The sequence below is a fragment of the Battus philenor genome, unplaced genomic scaffold (genome assembly GCF_028537555.1).
Source record: "Battus philenor isolate CCGP_79_NKW_IND1 unplaced genomic scaffold, ilBatPhil1.0.hap1 SCAF_17, whole genome shotgun sequence".
In the NCBI taxonomy this organism is placed as follows: domain Eukaryota; kingdom Metazoa; phylum Arthropoda; class Insecta; order Lepidoptera; family Papilionidae; genus Battus; species Battus philenor.
Genome location: NW_027181679.1, coordinates 5749633 through 5771964, shown reverse-complemented (window position 1 = coordinate 5771964; position 22332 = coordinate 5749633). Strand labels below are relative to the sequence as shown.

At 30.8% G+C, this 22332-nt stretch overlaps 4 protein-coding genes across 6 annotated transcripts; 2 read left to right on the top strand and 2 right to left on the bottom strand.

The window, feature by feature from the left end:
* The first annotated feature begins 1238 nt into the window (after positions 1-1238).
* Positions 1239-2580, top strand: LOC137919933 (uncharacterized). The gene is made up of 2 exons (XM_068763156.1): positions 1239-1646; positions 2393-2580. The coding sequence occupies exons 1-2, from the start codon at positions 1433-1435 to the stop codon at positions 2542-2544; spliced, it is 366 nt and encodes a 121-aa protein (XP_068619257.1). The 5' UTR covers positions 1239-1432; the 3' UTR covers positions 2545-2580.
* Positions 2581-2657: 77 nt separating this feature from the next.
* Positions 2658-10142, bottom strand: sav (salvador). 2 transcript variants are annotated; one of them, XM_068762887.1, is made up of 10 exons: positions 9992-10142; positions 9684-9852; positions 9538-9616; positions 9348-9458; positions 8820-8946; positions 8180-8290; positions 6663-6840; positions 5437-5573; positions 4783-4915; positions 2658-4497 (listed from the first exon to the last, which is right to left on the bottom strand). In XM_068762887.1, the coding sequence occupies exons 1-10, from the start codon at positions 10074-10076 to the stop codon at positions 4428-4430; spliced, it is 1200 nt and encodes a 399-aa protein (XP_068618988.1). In that variant the 5' UTR covers positions 10077-10142; the 3' UTR covers positions 2658-4427. The 2 variants fall into 2 exon arrangements, with proteins under 2 accessions (XP_068618988.1, XP_068618989.1); XM_068762888.1 differs by having other exon boundaries at positions 4423-4673.
* Positions 10143-10399: 257 nt separating this feature from the next.
* On the top strand, positions 10400-13432 carry Dph5 (diphthine methyl ester synthase). The gene is made up of 5 exons (XM_068763083.1): positions 10400-10616; positions 10700-10882; positions 11583-11754; positions 12160-12291; positions 12800-13432. Exons 1-5 carry the CDS (start codon positions 10482-10484, stop codon positions 12979-12981), a joined length of 804 nt encoding a protein of 267 aa, XP_068619184.1. The 5' UTR covers positions 10400-10481; the 3' UTR covers positions 12982-13432.
* Positions 13433-13815: 383 nt separating this feature from the next.
* On the bottom strand, positions 13816-21609 carry PDZ-GEF (PDZ domain-containing guanine nucleotide exchange factor). Of its 2 annotated transcripts, none has more exons than XM_068763103.1 (2): positions 21358-21609; positions 13816-19264 (listed from the first exon to the last, which is right to left on the bottom strand). In XM_068763103.1, exon 2 carries the CDS (start codon positions 19225-19227, stop codon positions 15688-15690), a length of 3540 nt encoding a protein of 1179 aa, XP_068619204.1. In that variant the 5' UTR covers positions 19228-19264; positions 21358-21609; the 3' UTR covers positions 13816-15687. The 2 variants fall into 2 exon arrangements, with proteins under 2 accessions (XP_068619204.1, XP_068619205.1); XM_068763104.1 differs by having other exon boundaries at positions 21384-21609.
* Between the last annotated feature and the right edge of the window lie 723 nt (positions 21610-22332).

The window sequence follows — 22332 nt, the reverse complement described above, 5'->3', positions numbered from 1 at the left end:
ACGCTATTAGCCTTTTGAGGCCGTTACTACTTCGTCGGTCTCAGAGCTCAAGGATAAACTACTTAAATGGTTTAGTGAGAGATGGTTTACCAGTGAGTCGCATGGCCTATATGATTTCTAATTCGTGTTGAATAGAAATTAATAATAGCTGCAGTAAAAATTAATTTAAACTCACATGTTTTGGGGAATGCTTTGGCTGTTTTCATATTCAAACGTATAAAGTACTTTTCGTGCTATTGTAAGCGCGTTTTGGCTTTTCAATAAATAAGACATGGTGCCGTATGTACTATAGAGACTGTATATGACATGATAAATTTACATTATATATTGTAAAGTCATCGTCCATTTCTTCTTTATGTCAGAACAAATTTCGCTTTAAGAAGGATGGATAAATTTTTGATTCAATTTTAAAAAAAATTATCACTAATGATATTTTCTGAGTTTAGCTTCCAAACTAGAAGCTTTATTATCATCATCATCATTTCAGCTGATAGACGCTTACTGAAAGGTATAGGCCTCCCCTAAAAATCGATGTAATAATCGGTCTTCAGCTAACCACGTCAAGCGACTTAGACGACTTAAAAACTTCCGCTTTGTGTCTACTGTGGCATCTACAATATAAATAATAAAGATAAAAGATAATGTATTACAGATAAATTTGTCGAAAATGTAATTGAGATTATTATTTATAATGAATATAGCAACACAACGTATTTTAATTTAAGATGAGTTTTATTATTTATTTTTATAGAAGCTTTCATCTTCGTCCATTTCTCAACAGGCTAATTAAAACAACCAAGCGACATTTTACATCAGAGTGGGCTGTTAGTCTAACCAAATCATTCCAGTTTACACAGAATCATAATCGGAGTATGATGAGAATAACAAAACTTAAATATTTAGTTTTGCATTGGCTGTAACAGGAACTTATTTTGCAAAATAAACTTTGTAGGATATTTGAAATATCACAATTGTTTAAAATTAAAATTCGGATAAATATGACTGGACTAAAACTTATTTTAATGAATTATTGAATTTATATGGAGGCACATCTTGTGACAAAACCTATCAGGCGCGTTACTTCTTATCTTTTTCTAATTGTTTTAATCATTTATCACCATTGTACCAATCGCAGGATGTACACTGCTGTATTGACTTAAGTGCCTTTTTACTTATATATTTCCATAGTTTGGCAGTGCGTATACTCTAATCCTTTTAAGAATTTTCTATGAATGAAAAAATATCCACATTTTGTTTCCTGTTGATCATTCTTTTAAAAAATATTTTCTAATTTAGTTTTCACAAAGAAAAAAAATATTATAAAGTTTATTGACGTAAGCTAAAAAGTCGTTTTGACACTTATTTGACGGCACTGTATAAATTTAAATTGTAGCTAAACGACTAATAGTTGTTAACTTACATAACTAATAAAATGATACACAAATGGTTACACAAATTTATTAGACGGAGAACAAAACCGATTCCGGAAGATCAGGCGCTATTATGGAAACGTCGCCTCAGCTTAGCCTATGGAATAGTTGCATGGAATGCATTTGGTTTACTTGTTTATGCAATTTATCAGGGTAAAGCTGATTGGGCACATTATTACGGCCTGAAATCTGATGAAGAGCAAGCAATGTCACCAGGTATTTTGATGGATATACTTTTAATGATTTTTATATATACAAAATGCATATAATATCTATAGGTTAGTTTTAAAAACCAGAAACGTTTGTAAAAAAATAACCTTTTCAAAAGATTTTTTGTTGAGTTATAACTAGCAACTAAACACAAGATACTCTAATATTATTTGTTTTGAATCATTTTAATTTATCCCTTTCCCACATTTTTACTCTAAACCCTTTGTCCATCTTAACCTATTTATACAATTTTGTTTATGACTAAATCAAACAGTTAAACTAAAGTTCGGCCCTTCTCAAGTACGTAATGAGCTACAACCCTATACAGTTAGAAAGTTTTTTTAAACTACAGATTTTTGTAACACACCTACCTTTGGATATCAGGTGGTAAACTCTAGAAAAGATTGATTGCCTACTAAGGAGCAGTGCCTGGAGTAAACTATCTTAAAGCATAAGAACCCAATACTGGTATAATGATGCCTTTAACAGTAATTTAACAAAATCTTGTTAATATATTGCAATTGTTTTCAGTTTCCAATAAGAGATACTTTATGTAAACTCATAATTTCACTTCTAGTTGTGGACATGATCAAACTACAAGGGAGTAGATCCATGATCATATCAATAACCACTTGGCTTAATGAATTTTGGGTTGTACCCTTATAGATGGGATAGATTTATAGAGGAAGTATAATACCAGTGTTGTTTGAATATTAATATGAACACCATATGAATAACTGTTTTTTTTTTAGCAAGATCATGGGCGAATACATTAGGTATAAAGAATGCCAAAGTCTACAGAATATCTGGTTTTACAAAAGTAGATGAGTATGATATTGTAGAGGGAGAAGAAGTAAGACCAAATAAAAACAAAGAAATGATAAATGAAGAAATGCAAGATTAAACAATAATTTAGTTAACATGTACATTATTTATTGTGTTGTATATATAATAACATTTAAGTCAATAAAAAACAATGTTTTAACAAAAAAAGTTTTATTTTATGAATAGCTTGTTCCATACAAAAGTTTCATTCATATATAATGGATCACTGGGATTAGTATAAATAAAAATCACTTGTTTTATCCTACAGAATATAGTTGCTATGAAGTCTCAAAGTGAATATGCTTCATTTATTTGAAAATTTTAATTAAATGGTATTCTGTTATTATGAGCACAGAAAATACACAGCCAATTTGGTTTTTATTAGTACAAGTGTTGACCTAAAGTTTGGGGGAGTCAGTTTAGCTGTATGAAAGTTTGTAAAACAAGCAAAGAATAAGTCTAAGTGTGACTACAACAATCTTTACTTTATTAGTAAATTACCTCATAGTCTTGTAATACTAAGCAACTTGATTCCAAAGAAAAGTCTTTTGTATTTTGATTGTCATATGTATAAGCAGGATTGCTGTAACTGGATTAAAAGGAATCTGAACCAATAACAAGCCTGGAGGAATAATTAGCTAGTACAATCAGGAATAGAATGTAATGTGAAAATATGTAATTCTTAAAACTACAAACTTCCTTTATTTATGACCAGTTAATATGGTTTCATCAAAACAGCCATGGCATTGCTGTAGAGAGGAGATTAGAGTAGTTGCCTGACAAATTGACCATATATTACATCATATATTTCTGTAAAATTCAGAGTATGTCAATAACATTTCTTTCAAATTGTTTAAAGCAAATGTCTGCAGTGAAATTGTACACCATAATATGCTTCTTAATTTTGCTTAGATAAGTGCCAAATGCCTATTACATACTCAACAAGAATTTCAAAAGTTGATTTCATAAACATCTCACATTAATAAATAATGTGTTTAGCTGTAAAAGTTGATTTCTTTTTATATCAAAAATAAATGTATAAAAATTGTTGGGTATATTTATGCACTACATATGTGCAATGGGTGTTATATTTATGTTTAACAATTTTTTTTTGAAACATCTAAAACATTACCTTTTTAATTACTTTCCAAACATAATTTTTCTTTTTTAAAGTATAAATAATTTACGGTAAATTTAAATTTTTTTAACAATATAACCCTATAAACAATAGATGATGGTATAAAATTCCTTTTAAACATAACCAATATTATTTCTTCTCTATACAAAAGGAGTCCATAAATATCACACAATTTTTTTACCTACTTCTATGTTACATAGATTCAATTCTTGTAACCAATGGTAGCTTGCACTAACAAAGATGGCCCCTATAGCCACTTCTTTTTTTAATTGTAAATTAAAATTACATATTTTTAACAGAGTTAATATTTTGCAAATTTTTCAAGATAGCCTTCCAAAACATTTCTCTAATTAGTTTAAAGTAAGCAGAATGAAATAAAAATAATATTTTAAGTATTATATAAATGTAGCAGTTAATAATTAAGATCGAAAAAGTACAGATTTTTAATCCTTCATTTTTTATGGTAAAAAACCTATAGACAACTAGAATAAAATTCAAATACAATTTCAAAATTTTTGTCTAAAATATTACAGCCCTTTTCGACTAAATTTAGTATTAAGTTTATACAAAGGATAAAATTTTTTGGTAAAAATCCGATGTCAAACATTTTTTCTTCTTCTTTAAAACTCAAAGATGGGTATCTGCTGAGATACCGTCCTCTCAAAGAGATATAGGCACATGGCATAAACTACCACAATGTGCCATTGTAAAAAAAAATAATATATTTTGTATAATTTTTAAGGCACATTACTAATTAAAGTCATAAGACACAAAATAGCTTATATTTAACATCACAGCTTAATAAGGCAATGTCATACATATACTCAGTAATTTGGATGTGCATGGTACGTAATCGCTCGCCTCCTTCGTTCGAGCTCTTGTAATAGGGCAGATCTGCAATTTACAAGAAACAACAATATACTTATATTGTTTTGCATATAAAGTTCGGATGGTTATCCAATAACCAACCGGTCTCCAAAGCTCCCCCAGGAGCCCTCAAGGTTTGTTACGTTAAAAAAAGGTCTAAAGGTAGATGCCCTCAGCGCCCTGCCGCCTCAAACCCGGGGAATCTGAAAAAGCCACTTGGCCAGCAGTGAAAGTCCGATACCCAAAAAAAAGTAAAGAACTAATTTCAAGCATTATCTCGAAACACAATAAAATAAATGTTATTTTATTTACCTGTATCTTTCATACTTCATAACTATTAACTGTAACTCTTGCTTATAGAGACGCGTCAACATGTCCGAAAAGCAATCCAGTTCGCTCAGCCGGAACATACTCCAACGTAACTTATGATCTAGTTCTTGATCCGCTAAAACAATCAATGTACGATACTGTATTCACGTGTACAATATACTTCATGGGAATCTTAATAATATGTTTGCATGTTTACATGTTGACAAAATGTATATCTGTTTCATGATTTGGATGAAAGATCCTCGTAAAATTAGGGTGACCTTCTATTATAATAAAATTATAATTTTATTATATTTAGTTTAATCAAATAATAACGTTTTTTCTCATTTTACAATTTTTTAAAATCTTACAATAATTAAAAAATATGATAAAAGATAATTTTAATAAGAAAATTGTGACATTTACACTTTTTAAAAAAGTATCCATGTAAAGATTTATATATATGTAATTGTTAACGCCCACTGATAGCGAAAGTCAATAAGCTGTCCCTTTTCCTAGCTTATAAATGTGCAGTTGAAAGAGAGCTATATTAACTTTGTCTGATGAATATCACAAAGATTATTTACTACTAAAAATGCGGCAAAGTGCATATGTTAACTTGTGAATAAATAACGTATTTGCTATTAAAACATATACCTTTTGAGTAAACAATCAGCCAGTGTGGGATCTCTTCGAGCAAATAAGGTGGTACTAGAGTGGGAACAAGCGGGCTAACCAAGTAGCAACCACCCACCAGACAAGGATGAGCATATGTTGTTTGATGAGTTATTTCACTGCAAGAGAAGTTATAATAAAACCTTTCCATGCATATTCATGGCAGCTAAAGAGAGAATATTCAAAACCTTTGTTTTTATACACAATCTCTAAATCTCATATAAAATATGTAAATACCTACTAAAATTGACAAAACTTAATCTTTATGAATATCATATTATTTGGACTATCAGATGAACCTTTTTGCATATAAATATATAAAAAAGGTTAATTTTTTTTTCAATAAATAGTCTTGAAATTTGACAAAAAATTAATATAAATAAGTGATATAATTTGATGTTGTACAGCATATTACTATAGTGTACTAGGAGAGTGAAAAGACAGGAGAGGTAGACAAATTCCAAGACGTCTATGCCAAATATGCCATGTACATCTTTTTAATCACACCATCCCCCGCTCACATACCACAGGCCTTGACTATTAATTCTGTGTGGACTAAAGCGCAATTATTTTTTCGAAAGCATACCATCAATATGAATGAAACAGTGCTTTTTAATTTTCGGTAAAATTATATCTAAATAGTTTAAAGTCAAATAACATTAAACAATTTAAAATTTTCTTACACATGCAGTCTACATAGACTAATGTCGATTGCGTCTATAAGTAACTTTTTAATGCTGAAAAAATGATGAACACACAAGATTGGCTACAGGTGTAAAAGTTTTAAAGGGTTGTATAAGCTCATTTCTTGTCAGTGAATTTTTGTTATGTTCTATGAAAATTCAAGTTTCACAAATGATAAATCACGTAATGAAATATTGTAAAAAGTTTCATTAAAATATTACATATTAAAATTAATTATTGTTTACTGTCTGTCCTTCTGGTCTGTACTGCCAGAAGATGTTGGCCTAACACAGTGCAATAGAAAAAAATTAATGGAACATATTTGGGAATAGAAGACTTTATACAGAGTGATTGGAAACACGTGTGAAAGCTTTTACACCTATAACCAATATCATCTACAACATTTATTTACACAAATTATATAGAAACCGCCTTTTACAGTCCGTCTATAAATGAGATATGACTAGACTGCATTATAACTACAAAAGGTTGATTTAAGGGCGGGTTCAAAGACATCTCCTTACTTGAAATAATATACCCCGTGATGCGGAGTAGACACCCTTTGCCAAGGCTGGGGAACACTCTCTAAAGGATGTGTCCAATGCGTCGTCTGAGTGTTGTGGTCCATGTAGTAGCGCCGTCCACGCAGCGTGCGGTCAGCAGACCAGCCGGGCGGTAACGGAAGGTCACATTCTTCTGAACCTATCATTTATTCACATAAGTTGTTTTATATTTTTCATTGTATGAGGGTAAAAAACCCAGGGCTGTATTAAACAAGAGCCTAGTTGTAGAGAATTCAGTTGCTAGGAAGTATTACGTGTGTTTTAGTGTCGTTAGCGAATGCTAATTGTCCATCGGCATTTTGATCTATACCTGGGTTTGGCAAAAGCAAATGAGTGCAATAAAAACCTTTATTTTCCTGAGAAAAAATTTATGAATGTCTAAAATCAATAATCGAAAATTGTCTTAACCTGGTAAACATCTGGCTCATTTCAATGTATTAAATAATTCTAAGTTATATTATGTCATGTTTCATTGTCATAGTACAATATACAAATATCAATCTCCCTGGCGGAAGTAGTGAATTTTGCGCTCTTTCAAGCGCACTTAAGCAAGTGTAAGAAACAGATGTTGTAGTGGGTGCAACAATTTTAAAAAAAGATTAAAAACATATTCATAAAAATAACTACCTATTAAAAGGTTTGCAAGTAACAATGTATATTTTTATCATTTTTTTCACGGACTTCTCGGTTGACAAACAATACCGTTCAAATCATTTTCATGCTTAAAAAATGCAAGAACATGTTGAATCACAAGCTGAATAAACACTTCTTGCTTGGCCTGCTTAGTCACATTTTGTAAATCCTTGGACAATACAGTTGCTCATCACTTGTAACTTGACTTTATAACTAGGAACAGATTGATTAATTTAGTTACGTGAAGTGGATTGTTTGGCGTAAAAATATTTTTGTTGGTCTATACTATAAAGCGACCAATAGACAAATTAATATAAAGAACTATTCAAAAACCAGTAGTGTGCAGGCTTGTTCATTTTGTTGTCTCAATTGCACAACAAGTGTAATTTTCTGTCACAAGCCCATTACTTACTCAGATTTTTTTCCATACTAAGCTAACTAACTTTTCTTTCCATGCTACGCTAACACTTCATCATTTAGTAAATATGCATTCCAATATCTCTGCCCATCAACACCATACTAAGTTAATACACAAAGAGTGTTGTTGTGAACACTCTTCTTCTAAATGGAGGTAATTTTACGAAGTTTATGAAGATTTCCTTAAACTAAACTACTAAACCAAACTATTTAGTTTAGTTACTAAAACACCCTGGCAACTTTTTAATCAAAATAATCTCATAAGTTTTTCTAATCAAAATGAAACATAAACTAAGAGACAAATACAAAATAATTAGATCATCCAGTGCCTTTCAAAGACCTTGACAAGGTTGTCAGATGACACTGCAGCGATATGGTGATGAGATCACATTTTAATTTATGACAATTATAATGTCTTGTGACAGTACCTTGACTAGTTGAAATAATGCTGCTGCCAGGGCCTTTGTTGTTGTAAGGAAGAGCAGATGCATTGACATAGTTTGAATATATTGGCGATGCTTGACTGACAGTTGTGTATGCTGTAACACGAAAATATTTATTTGTCATAAATATTTAATCTATTGTCTAGTACATTTTTAATTTTAATCACACATTCAACATCATCATTAGATTTTTAAATTCATGTTTACAGGCACAAACAGGTGTAGTTTATTATCTAATTTCCCCAAACAGCTAAAGTAAGCTGTTTCACTGTCTTATTCATATCCGATTTTTCTGTACAAGATAAGTGTCCAATGGGACCAGTTGAAATGGTCTGCATCAAGCTACTACTAATAACTTTAAAGGCTCACCTTCTGCATAATTTTATCTACTACAATGGGGTAATGTATCCAAATATTTGATTACTGTCCATCATTGTACAAAATTAAAAAATGCACATATTTTCTCCTTGAAAAAAAAGATTATCTCTAATAATAACATCTTTTGTAATTATGACAGTATTACAATTTGTTTTAGAAGTAAATCTCTATTATTTGAAAATTTTACCACTAATTAAATATTAGTTCAATTAATAGTTGCTATAATAAATAGTGTAAGATGACTTACAGTCAGTACAAGTATGCAGATGTATAGGGTGAGGGGAAGGTGGATGCAATCTTGGTGTTAAACTCAAGTTTGATGAGATACGAGGCATACTGGACTCCCTGTATTGCTGTTGTTTTTGTTGTTGAACCTGTGGTATTGTATTAACTTAATAAAGCACATTTCGAAAAAAAATTATAAACATTTCCATAAAAAGAGTGTCAATAAATAATACAATACATAAAGGCAGTGCTGGAGATTATTTGTGGTTTAAGAGTAATTATAATTAAAATGGTTAGCAAAATATAGTCTGGGTACAAAGACCCATTTGTTATTACTAATTCCTCTCTATACAAAGTGGCACTCGCACAGTAAATGCATAGTATGTTGAGAAGTTACGTCTCTGTATTTAACTAGTACAGAAATACCAATTGGTGAAAACAGATTCAGTTAGTTGAAAAATAATGTCTTATTAGGCGTAGATATCCATAGGTGTATAGACACTGCTATACAATTCCAGCATTAGCAATATCTGTATACTTAAGTATTTACCTGTTGCTGATTTTGATATATGGGATCCTCAGGTTGCTGTTGCCTGTAATATCTGTAACTAGGTTGTCTACTAAATGAATCATCTACTTCATTTAATGTAGAATGAGATGCCTGTAAGTAAATACTACATTTAAAATATTAATAATGTTAAATAAAGACTATGTTTAAAAAAATTGGGCTGAAAATATACCATGTTTAAATCCAAATGATATTGAGAATTGTAATTACTTTGTGAACTGGTCGCATCACTAGTTGTTAAATTAGCAAACCTGTAATATAAAACTATTTTTACCACTGATCTGAGAGTTATTATAAAAAATATTGTTAATTCTATACCTATGTGCCAAATTCGGTACTGATTCACTCGGTGTATATTTCCCTGCATGTCCGCTCATTGTTTGAGCTTTACCAAATTTGTTTTCTATGCCCTGAGAGCTACCATCACTTGTTCCAAATGGCTGGCTGCGAGGTCTTCTATTATTACCCGTAGTCCAGACATTAATTACTGAAATTATGTACCTTTTATGGAACTCCTTTATGCATAGTGGAGTAATTAAAGAATAATTGCTACGCTTAATTGTATTTACAATAACATTTATTCTTGTTTTACAAAAACTTAATACGTTTTCATTACACAAACATACTTGGTAGATCTGGCGGCGTATCCTTTTTTACATATTTTCCGACCACACCTTCATTAATTGCTTTCTGACCTTTTCGTGATATCATTATTTTAGGTTGAAATATATTAAAAAAACTTATTTATACATGTACAATTGGTTTATTTAACCCTAATTAACTTTAATCTAGCATTAATTGACGTTTGGACATTCAGTTACCAATGGCAAAATAAAATTTTATTCTTTATTATGAATTGATTTATATAATCAATTTCGTTTTATTTTAGCTATTAAAATACATACGAAGATATAAAGTATCACTATGAAGTTAAAATGATAACTTAATAATCTACAACAAAGCTACAAAACAATTATTCTAAGATTGCCAGGTGGAAAAACTATACTTCAGTTTCTTCCACCGGTGTAATCGGTGACATAAAGTCACTGAAATATTACATTGTTTTAAATGAACTGATGCATTGTGATCATTCAAAACGTTCTTACATTTGAAAAAATGTTTTATTTAATAGGTCTAGGGTTAGGTGATGCAAAAGATATTACTGTACGAGGTTTAGAAATAATAAAACAATGTGACAAAGTATTGTTAGAAGGTTATACATCTATACTCACCGTTGGCAAGGAAGTTTTGGTTAGTTTTACTAAAATCGTTTCTTATCTTCTATTTTTGAAAAATTTAGCACCTTTTATTTTGTTATATTACAAATTATTTAGGAGGAATACTATGGACGACCATTGATATTAGCCGACAGGGAACTGTGTGAAAGTAATATTGATGAGACTTTAAAAGAAGCTAGAGATAAAGATATTGCACTCCTAGTTGTTGGCGATCCGCTTGGCGCAACCACACACACAGACATGCTTCTTCGAGCAAAGCAGTTTGGTGTAAAATCACAGGTATTTCATATACATGTATAATTTTTGTAAATTTGGGAATGTTTTGATTAAAATCATTGATAATTTTAATTCTTTAACTTAAATTTTGTGAAATAGCTAGATTTAATGCGACCAAAAACTTTCGTTACTATTTATTGGAAATTTGAAGAACTTTAAATATCCAACTTGGTTATATATATTAAATATTCAAACTATAACTTAATACTCTATGTTAATACAATTGTAACTACAAATTGTATTTTATATATTTCAATCAAATCTAAATACTTTAGTTAGTACTATAGGTAAAAGTAACCAATACAACTTTGATATAAACCTGTTGCAACATGCTCTGGATATTTGTTATTTGATTATTATTTTAGTTAAATATGATCATAGTAGCTCAATTTTTTATTATAGAAACCAATGCGTAATAAAGTGGTGGTAAAAAGCACCTCAAGTGATTTAATGGGTTCATGTTTAATTATTTACAATAAATAAAAGAGAATCAACATAATAATTAGCATTAGCTGATGTTAATTGATCTTACACATTGATACTACACGTTGGTATATCACATCCAATAACTTTTCTAATAATGGTACAATTCAAACTGAAACAAAATGTACTTGCAACCTTAAAATAGTTTAAGTTTAATAACAATTGTGTAAAACATTTGACATTGTTTATAACATAAAATACTTTTGAATTATTTTTTCAGATAATCCACAATGCATCAATAATGAATGCTGTCAGTTGTTGTGGTCTGCAGTTATACAGTTTTGGAGAAACAGTATCAATACCTTTTTGGACTGACTCTTGGAAGCCAGATAGTTTCTATGAGAAGATTGTTAAAAATTTTTCAGGAAATTTGCATACTTTATGTTTGTTAGGTAGGTTGCATTGTAAATTAAACATAAAATCTTAACTACAAAATTAGTATAATTTTGCTGTTAATTATCAAAGCAGTAATAATGTTAGCTCGGCTATAGCAACTAACCAAATATAGATTGGGCCATTCTGCTAAGTAACTCTATGGAGGGTTGGCTTATGCAATCTAAGAGGTCGGCAGTCTCTCGATCTGGAAAAAAAAGTATATAGTGGCTCAAGCTGTGACTTCTGATTATCTTCAAGCTTTACAATAAAAAAATTTAACCTCATCGCCATATGCGCTCTGACATAATAAACACACAATCTGTAAGTGCCGAGAAGGCAGTAATGACCATCCATGTTTTACCAATGTTTATTATAACTTTATATACATTTTTATAATTCTTAATATATTTTAATTATTTCAGATATTAAAGTGAAAGAGCCAACTGAAGAATCACTAACAAAAAAAGTATGTCAGTACATGGATCCAAAATTTATGACAGTTAATGATGCTGTAGCACAACTCATTCAAATAATTGATAAAAATCCGGACACAGGTAATTACTTCATAATTAAATTCATTTATATTGATACCCCTGGTGATTAAAGAAAAATAAGTATTAAGAAAAATTAAGTGACTAAAAACAGATAATAGTTTTTTTGTCATAGACAACTTTTTGGATTAACTTGCTATTAACAATGTATTTTTATCCCCTTTTCTGACTAAAACTAAAATCATAATTTATTGTTGTTCAAGACATAAATATCATAAAAAAGAAATTGCAAGTAATGCAATCAATATAAAGGAAGAATTATCCGTAGCTAATAATCAATAACAAATGAGAAGTTGTTCTGTCCAGAAAATGAAGTAGCCTTTCCAAAATGAGGTTTTTACATAGCCCAACTCACTTTTTATTAGCTATTAGTTGTTATAGTTATTGAAATTATTAGTTAAATTTGAATAAATAAATAAGTTCTCATGAGAACTACATTCTGTTTATAACTCTTTTACCCATTGATATCAATGATGTTGCATACTAATACATATTTCCTTTTATATTATAGGCATCACAAAACAGAGTATAGCTGTAGGCCTATCACGTGTTGGTGCACCAGATCAACAAATTAAAGTGACTACTCTAGAAAAAATGTTAGATGTAGACCTGGGGCCACCATTACACAGTTTAGTCATACCAGCACCGCATTTACATCCTTTAGAAGTTGACTATCTAGAACAATTTAGGTAATTTAATGTTATAAATTACTTTTGTAATTTCTTTTTCTTTAAGTAAATAATTGATGAAATTAATGTGATGATTTACTTAAAATTAAAATCAATTAAAATCATCCTCCTGTCAGCCAATATACAACTACTGCGTGGCATAGGGTTACCTAAACATTGTCGTACAAATTGATCTTGCACTGCCTGCATTTTGAAATCCCTTTTTGTAATATGTTCCGATTGAATTTTACTTATGTGTTCTGAAAAGAAAGAAGGAATTCGTTGTATATTTTGGTATGATAATATTTCAAAAAAATAACATATTTTTTATTGCATGGGCAAATTATTATGAAAGAGCATTTAAAGAAAAGTCTTAATATTTTCATTATCAATTTTCTTTAATTATATATGTCTAAGCTAAGTTGAATTTTTATACATTTTTATCAATAAATACGTTAATTATAATTATTTGTTTTATTCATACATAGATTAAAGTATTAAATGTAACAAAATACAGTTTAAAATAACAAGGGCTGAATAGGTGACTTGTGTGTTTATGCTCGACGATTATTTTTAATTTATATCTTTTAATTTGTTTTGTGATGTGTAAACACGTAAATGTATCACATATCATAGTTTAAAAAGAAACTTTGTAATTTCCCATATTTTTGAGAATATCTTATTAATAATTTTGAAATATTTATAACAGTAAATATTAATAAAATTAACAAATAGGATGAAGATGGGCAATAAAAGCTAGATATGTATAAAAATAAAGTGTAACATAAATCCTTAGTGTTGGAAGAAAATATCAGAAAAAAATTCTATTAAAATTTACATAACTTTAATAAGGGCTCTATGTCCACTGAACAAACGAATAAAAAAATTAAAGAAATTCAATGCATAGGAATATTCGGAAATTTTAAAGAATGATTGCTTTAATTTTACACATTTAATTTAACGCAAAACAACTGTTTAATGCACATAATACTAACAAATATATTTAAATTACAAGTCTTAAATTCACTCCACGAGTTTCCTTTAAATTGCTCAAAACCACATTAAAAAGGCATGCAAGTATAATTTGTTTTTTCATTTTCTGAAAGGGTGTACATTTAAATAAATTGGTCTATAAAATGTTGTCAACTACTTGATTTGGGTCTCAATCGGCGTTGTAACCCTTTCAACTGCAAGTTAATATATATATGAAGTGATTAACTATAATTAAATATATCGCATTATAAAATTGTGTTTTATATTCCATCATACAAATATTTTGAAATGACTGTCTGTTTTTCATCTTCCTTTCGTCAAAATATGGTATAGAAGTCTTATTATGTAATAAACTGAAAACATTTATCCTTAAACTGCGGTTTTTATTTGATTCGCATTTAATCAAATTCAAATATCTGTTTTTCCTAAATAAAGGTCTGTTATGCTTGTGTTAAAAATGTTAATAATAATGATACGCTGTGAATATGAGCGAAACAAAATAGTTTCGTACAATTTTTTTTATTTCATTTGCAAAGTAATAAAGATATTACATAAGTTGTAGGTATTTGTTACATCAGAAATTACAATAATAAAACTTTAATTAATTAGTATATGAAGCCTGCAATGTCTATAAATATATATAAGATTATTTTACTTTTAGTTCATGATTATGTTACTTTGATATGGTCATGTTATGTGGAGAGATGATCATGTAACTAAGAATGTTCTGCAAATCGCTGAATCAGAGGTTCCCTGGACTCCTGATAATAGAAATCGGTACCGTGAAGAAAATGAAAAAATGAGACATTGTACTAAAAAGACCAACCCCGAGAAAAATGTAGCGTGACAGCACGGGAGAAGGCTTAGTTACCAATATTTTATAAACAGTGGAAAGCTAATTTTTATAACAATTCCGAGTTTATATAAAATGTAAGCATTTCTCATTATCACTACTTTCAAATAATCTGTATAAGCAGCTTGTAACTGATATAATTTGGTGAGATGATCCAGGTTGATTTTTATTCTACTGGATAAATTTGTATAGCTATTTCACCAACAACCAATAATATTCTTTCTTTATTTTCAAGGATGAAAGATATGTTGATGACTGATATTTTAATGCTACTATTAAATAATAAACGTTATTTGAAGTACATAATTAATATAGTTTTATTATTTACAATTACATTAATTAAAATCATAATATAAACAGATTTCAAACTGCTACTATAAGAAATAACATTGAAACTCTGTGTTGGTCCACAAAGCTACCAAAAATTACTACAACTTACAATTACTAAAACCATATCGAACCGTAAATATTAAAAGGTACATTAATTATTATTTGGTCTAAGTTGCATATTATAAATAATGAAAATTATAAAAAAATATACAAACAACGGAATGTAGACATCAAACACATTACAAATCAAACATTTCTAGACATAACTGGAACATGGTGGGGTCACATTACTTTAAAATTATTAATTATTTAATAATTAGAATAGAGGCATGGCCTTAATGCAAATTTATACTATCATAACACTAGGACAAGTTACTTATGATAAAATTATACAGTCTTTAACTTTAGTCGTAAAGTATAGTCATAAAGTACATACAAGATTTATTTTATGATATTATCTTAGGGGAAAAATTACATAACTCGTGCCCTCTATTAGTCAAGTGAGATTACAAAACGGAAATTTATAAATAGACATTAATTAGAGTATTCGAAGCTTTAAACTGCCGACACTTGTTGGTCGTCGTCTTCGTCGTCCGGAGCGTCGTGATAGTAGTCGTACGGTCGCGTGACGCCCTCGTGGGAGTGCGCTCGACTCAGACGCTCCAAGCGCGCCACTTGGGCGGCCAGCGTGTAAGGTGCTTGTGGCATTCTCGGCGGCGGGACGGGTCGCACGCAGCTCGCTGTAGTACACGAGCCATGCCCGCTATCGCTGGATGTCGCAGAACCAGTTTTACGAAGTGGCAAGTTAACGAGCGAAGTTACACTACTGCTTTCCGCTGACAAGTCTACCGGGAGCGGTGTGGGAGTATCAGAGTGAGATCTCTCGTGCGCTGCTCGGGCGCAACAGATACCCGGCCCGGTACCGTCTCGGCGATGTGAACACGGCGACGGTCCGGGCGGCGGCGGCCTAGGCTGATGTGGTCGGGTTTTAGCTGGTTCAGATAAAGCTAATAATTTACGAACTGCTTGTGGAGACGCAGCTCCAAATTTATTCCCCGCAAAACTCTTCTTACTCTCACTTGCCGATGACGCGCTGCTGGTTGTCGACAGTGAGGGCGACGGGTGTCGTCGCCGAGGCATAACGGGCGCCGGCCCGGAACCCTCGCACTCTAGAGATAGCGCATGAAGTCTCTCCTCGTCCGTTTCTACGTGCATACGGTTTAGGTACGCTTTTACACGTCGTACCATTTGAGCTTCTTCAAACATTTTTTTTGGATTCGGAACGTTTGAAGACTTTTTCCTCCTTTTAACGGTTACTTGACCTTGTTGGACACCTGTTGTTAATTGGTTTAAAGCAACCATGGCATTGGAAGGTGGTTGTTTACCTAATTCTAGTAAGGTTAAAAGATCGTATGGAGAGCTACACATATTAGTTAAAGTCCTGACCTCTTTTGCAATCATTCGTAGTTTTTCAAAGTTTACCATGCCTTCGACTTTCGTATCGTTGCCGAGATGGATGAATGTAAGATCTTTTCTTACAACTGGGTAGAACGGTATAACTGGTGACCGTCCCTGCTCGGTGGTGACCAATTGTCTGTATTTAGACATATTTCTAGAGGGATCCATAAGCATTTGCAAGTCAGAAAACAATTTCATGTATTTTGTTGGTAATTTTTCCCAAGTCACCCTAAGCCGCGACACGGCTCCATGTCCCAATCCTGAGATTATAGCAAACATAGAATTAAAGTTTTTACATTCCTTACAATGACGTGCGACTTTGATGAACTGTTTAATGATTTTAGAACGACGAACAAGATTTTGTTCATTGACGACTTCTGTGACAACCCAAAACATTTCTTTATTAACAAGTCCGGCAAACTGTGACAACATCGGTGTGCCATACCTGCTCTTTAGCTCAAATAAATCGTCAACATACTCTGTACTTTCAATTTGCCTAAATATGCAAAAGTCTTGTAATGTTAACTGAACAGCTACTTCGACAGCGTTTAGTTGCAAAAAGTGAACCACACTCTCTCGTAAAAGTTCGGGTGCCATTTCATCAGGTACTAAAGTTTCGCTTATGCCATTTGTTTTCAAATAATATCTAGAGCTGAGCCCGATCCTCTCGGCGAGGTTCTGCAACTGATCCGGCAAGCGGTGTTGTTTGATAATGCCGCCTTGTGCAACAGACACTTCACATAAAGAGAAGTTGGAACTTGGATCGGTTATACCAAATTCTTGTAACGTGAGCATTACTACTTCTCTTGCCGTCGTCTCCTTGTGGACTAATAGATACTTGCAAGTTTGATCTGCTCTATAAACTTTCAGTACATGCTCGGGATAGTCAGAAGACTGGTATTCATCGTAACATATCGATATTAGATCTGGATTGCTGTGTGAATTATAAAACGAAGTGCTTGTATTTGCTTTATTTAATGATTCTGAATTGGAAAGGATACTGTCATCTGTGTGGATTCCATCAGCGATAGTGTTTTTTGGTAAAATATTCATTTTCATTAATGCTTTTTGTAGACGTCTTTTGGGACCTAGTGTCATGAAACCTTTTTGTGGCTCTTTTTTAACACTTAACGGTTGTGGTTTTTTAGTAGGTGATTGAAAAACTGGAGTTAATGTTATTGGATCATCGCTAAGCAATTCGGCTGTAGATAATCTTGCCCTAGGATCTGTTTGCCATCGCACCATATTCGCGCAACCTCTTTGTCTAGGGGAGTTCTCTGGCATTAACAACATTTGTTTAAAGGCTAGCAAGTTGCTTTTCACGGTGATACTTAAATGTGTGGAACCCGTAATTATTTCCATGGCTTTGGCATGACTTACATGTTGGAAAGACTGGCCATTTACTTCGAGCACTTGATCTCCCCTTTTTAAACCTACATCTTCTGCCTTAGAGTGTTTTTCAACTTTTAAAATAAATATTCCATAACCCCTTTCATATCCACCCAGTACAGTGAAATTTAAAGGCTCATCTCTTGAAGAACGGGATAGAGTGACACTTCTCGTTCGCGCTTTCGCAGAACAAGCAATATTCAGTAATCGCAATTGGCTCTCCATTTTTTCGCGTTCTAAGACCATTTCAAAGTTTTCCAGGAATTCCATCATGTTTGGATCAGTTTCGAAATCTGTAAAATGATTGTTTACCCATAACAAAACAACTCTAGTAACTTTATCACGATCAGATGGTTCAGAGAACCAGGCAAGCAACTGTTTAGCTACGACCAATGGACTTTCAATAAAGGTTCTATGTGTTAAAAGAAAATCTTCAACATATGTAGAATCCCGTGAATTATCTTCAATAAGCTGGAGCATTAATTGTTCAGGGGTTCCTCTTATTACAACATGTCCTTGTTGATGACCTGATTCTCCAGCTACTCCTCTATATTCTGTTACTAAAACTACTACTCCATTCTCATTTTCATGCCTCCGTATATTCTCTTCTCCTTGATGCAGAATACGGTAATAATCAGTTTGTGTTATGCAAACAAACTGACAATCGTCACATCGCGTAGTCATCACACCTCTATGATACAGTTTTTCAAGAGTAGCTTCTGCCATTCCAAAACTATCACCGATGTTAAGATACTCTATTTCCCCATTTTGATGCTCAATACCGACATGACCATTAATAAGCACAGACCAAGAATCATGTTCTTCCCCATCATTCATTACAACAGTTCCAGCTTTTTCTACAACAGCAAAAACCATTACAGCACAAAGTGCTTTACGAACTGTTAGTGTCATGTTGGTAAAAGCTTTTAAATGTTGAGTGAATTCCAAAAGAATTTCAATATCATCATCAGTTCTGTCACTTGGGTCTTTTTCAAGACAATCTCTTACTGCATCTCTTACAGTGAGACTATCCATACTCTCCTCCAAATCTTCTTCTTCATCTGAATCCACTATGGATTCAAGAAGACCTGAAAGATCTACCTCCATATCCATGTCTAGAGAGCTGTGGACTGAAGTCATGGTGTCACTGCCGCTGTATGCAGAACTTGTGTCACTTGCGTTTGAGCACTTTAGAGTATGGGGATACAGTTCTGGACTGTGACGGCCGCCACGCCCACCTCTCAACATTGTGAAGTCTCTAACTGGTCTTGATTATGTCCAGCAGCTGAAATAAATATAATTTCTTGTTAAGACTACACTAGATCAGACATTACAATGATGATATTAATGAATATATATAACTTTTTGATACTTTTAGGCCACATGAATTTAAAATGTATATTATAAATTAAATATATTTAAATGTATATATATAACCTTAATAATATGGATCTTGAAGAAATATGGAAAAATATGCATTTATACACATTTGTGAAAATACAGATGCTTAAAAATTTTGTATATTTAAAAAATGCTAATAGAGAAAAATGAAATTGTAGAACAATTTCAATAAAATATTGTTATATTTTGTTTAGATATCAAATGTATATTTTTAACTTTTTAGCTACAAATGATAATATTGGAAACAAATTAAATTGACAATAGGCATCTGGTTTAGGGCTCATCTGTGATTGAAAATTTTAAAAGCAAATATGATTCCAAAAACATCATTTATGAAAATAAATTAAAACCTATGCATGTATTACATGATTAAAAAACATAAAAGAAATGAAATACAAATGTGAATACAAAAATTAACGTGTTTTCCTATTAAATAACAATTTTCAAAAAAAGTATTGCAATTTATACGATAATATTTCTCTAAGAATATTTCTTCAGAAGCTTAAAAAAATATTTCTTTGTGACTAGTATAGAGTTGACAAAAAGGGACAGTGCTATAAATGTAATTTTGTTAATGTAATCCATAAGAACATTATTTAAAAGGCCATGTGTACTTTAAGCAAATTGGACCTGTAAATTAGTACCTAAATCCATGTCAAGACAGTAATAAATTTTAATGCAAATGGGAAGAGTATACTTTTTTCTAATGTTAAATTCTTGTGTATAAGCCATATATAAGTTTAGAGTATTTATGCAAGAATATTGATTGAATGTTTTCAAGTCAAAATTAGTAACATTAAAAATATGATGAGATTATGAAGATATTGTATGAATTAAAGTGGTCATAAATTGATCATAACCTTATTAAATTAACTTGTTAAACTAGTGACTGGCTGCATCATCATGGGCAGGCCATATCTATGACCATTAGAGTGAATAGCTTGCTTATGTTAATCCTTTTTAGTATAAAATATTTGTTATCTATATTATAAATTACATAAACGCAATATTAAAAATATTAATAAAGCAAAAAGCTTATATTTAAAAAAATGAATAACTAAATAAACATAATAATTTATGAAATGTAAACTATATTCAAACCCTTGCTGAGAAATAATAACTTTGCCAATTAATTCAGCTATTATTTTTGGTAATAATAATAAAAAAAAATGCAATGGATATTTGACTCCATTTAAAGAGCATTAAGTCAGACAAATATAAATAATTAGTTATTTATGTTGAATGTTTATATCATTTAGCAAAATGTCAAGGACTCTTTCTTTAAACTTATATTCACCTATAGAATCTATGTTCTATGTATCAAAATCTGTATTAAATCATACTAGTGTAGCTTATAGATAAGAAAAAGTAAAACAGAGTAATATTAAATAATAATGTATCACTTTTACATTTATGTTATGTGTGAATAAATAGTAATGGAGAATTATTAAAAGATATATCTGTAATTCATATATTGAATAAATGCCTATATCGATTTCTAAAAACATATGTTATATCCAAGAAACCATTATGAACAATGTTAATTTAACAGAATATTAGTCACTCATAAATACTATGAGGTACAATTACTTATATTTAGAAAAGTTTACACAACATTTAAGTGGTCGACTACACATAATATAACTTTTCATTATTCAGGTTATTAATTTATTACTTTAAAAGAAATACAGTACCATAGTTGCTTATTGTAATATAGACAGACATATTTAATATTATTTTATTTTTGTTATTAAACTTCTGTTTTTTATAACTGGTAAGAATTGTGTGTACACATACTGTAATAAGTCTAAATGCATATTTTGTAACGACTACAAATGATACAAGTCGTACTATGGGTAATCAATACAATAATAGAACAACTTTAAATCTACTACAGCCATATAATAGATCGTATTAACGAAAATATGCCACCTATTAGTTTCAATGCGTTCCCTTAGAATATATATAAATGTAAACCTTTAGCAAATAATTCAGTTAGAAACCTTCACAATTTCTATTTATTTTGCATTCATGGCGGAACTGTCAGTGCTTCCATGTTGCTTTCTAATTAGTCTTCCACTGAGCGACGCCCGTTAAACGTATATCACGACACTGAACACAAAACTTTGTTATAAATATTATTTGGTTTATACCAAATCACTTAAACTTATACGTTGTACACAGTTAAAATTCTAAGAAATTTAGAAAGCTACTTTCTCAACGTAGGTACTCGACCGCTACAGATACTAATGCCATATTTCACTACTAAATATAACAATACAGCAAAGTAAAAAAGTTAAATTTATGTTCATCTATTTGTATGATATTTTGCCCTTATATAAATATATATATAAACTACTACTACAATTAAATAATTATGTTATAAGCATTAGTGTTCGTTAATTACATATTTTCAAATACTTTATTTTTACGTAGAAAAAAATAAATTGCATATTAAAAAAAAGTGTTTACGTTTATTTAGAAAACAACTGTTTTAGCTTTCAATTATAATAAATAATAGCAATATCTAAAATACATTTTTTTTACGTTTAAATTTTAATCTTAAAATGAAAAATAATTAGTTAATAATGAATAAGAACAAGTAATTCGATATTAGGTACCATTTTATTAAGAAACATATGCAATGTTTTTTTTTATTTTACCACTTTACATTTAGAGTATGATATTTAACACTATCTGTATCATTCAGTCCTCTTTGAACGCTTCTATTTATTCCAATTAAAAGATCTTCTTCCGTTTCTCCGTTTCATGATAATTTATAATAAATTATCATGATATATTATAACTTTTAGCTTTTTACAATAACGTGTAATATTTTTGAACAAATATTTTAGAATGTTTACAAATATTTGAACACAAATATCAATGTACAATTTAAAAAGTACTTAACTTGGCTAATGGAACATTTTTATATCTCCATCTATTTTCAGA

Excerpts from the sequence above, each read along its gene's own strand:
- sav (XM_068762887.1), bottom strand. The coding sequence starts at position 10,076 with ATGATATCACGAAAAGGTCAGAAAGCAATTAATGAAGGTGTGGTCGGA. Across the intron at positions 8,291-8,819 it reads TCTGCATACTTGTACTGACT|CATACACAACTGTCAGTCAA; the intron begins GTAAGTCATCTT and ends TTCGTGTTACAG. Across the intron at positions 6,841-8,179 it reads CATTATTTCAACTAGTCAAG|GTTCAGAAGAATGTGACCTT; the intron begins GTACTGTCACAA and ends AATAAATGATAG.
- LOC137919933 (XM_068763156.1), top strand. The coding sequence starts at position 1,433 with ATGATACACAAATGGTTACACAAATTTATTAGACGGAGAACAAAACCG. Across the intron at positions 1,647-2,392 it reads AGAGCAAGCAATGTCACCAG|CAAGATCATGGGCGAATACA; the intron begins GTATTTTGATGG and ends TTTTTTTTTTAG.
- Dph5 (XM_068763083.1), top strand. The coding sequence starts at position 10,482 with ATGTTTTATTTAATAGGTCTAGGGTTAGGTGATGCAAAAGATATTACT. Across the intron at positions 10,883-11,582 it reads AGTTTGGTGTAAAATCACAG|ATAATCCACAATGCATCAAT; the intron begins GTATTTCATATA and ends TTATTTTTTCAG. Across the intron at positions 11,755-12,159 it reads GCATACTTTATGTTTGTTAG|ATATTAAAGTGAAAGAGCCA; the intron begins GTAGGTTGCATT and ends TAATTATTTCAG.
- PDZ-GEF (XM_068763103.1), bottom strand. The coding sequence starts at position 19,227 with ATGTTGAGAGGTGGGCGTGGCGGCCGTCACAGTCCAGAACTGTATCCC.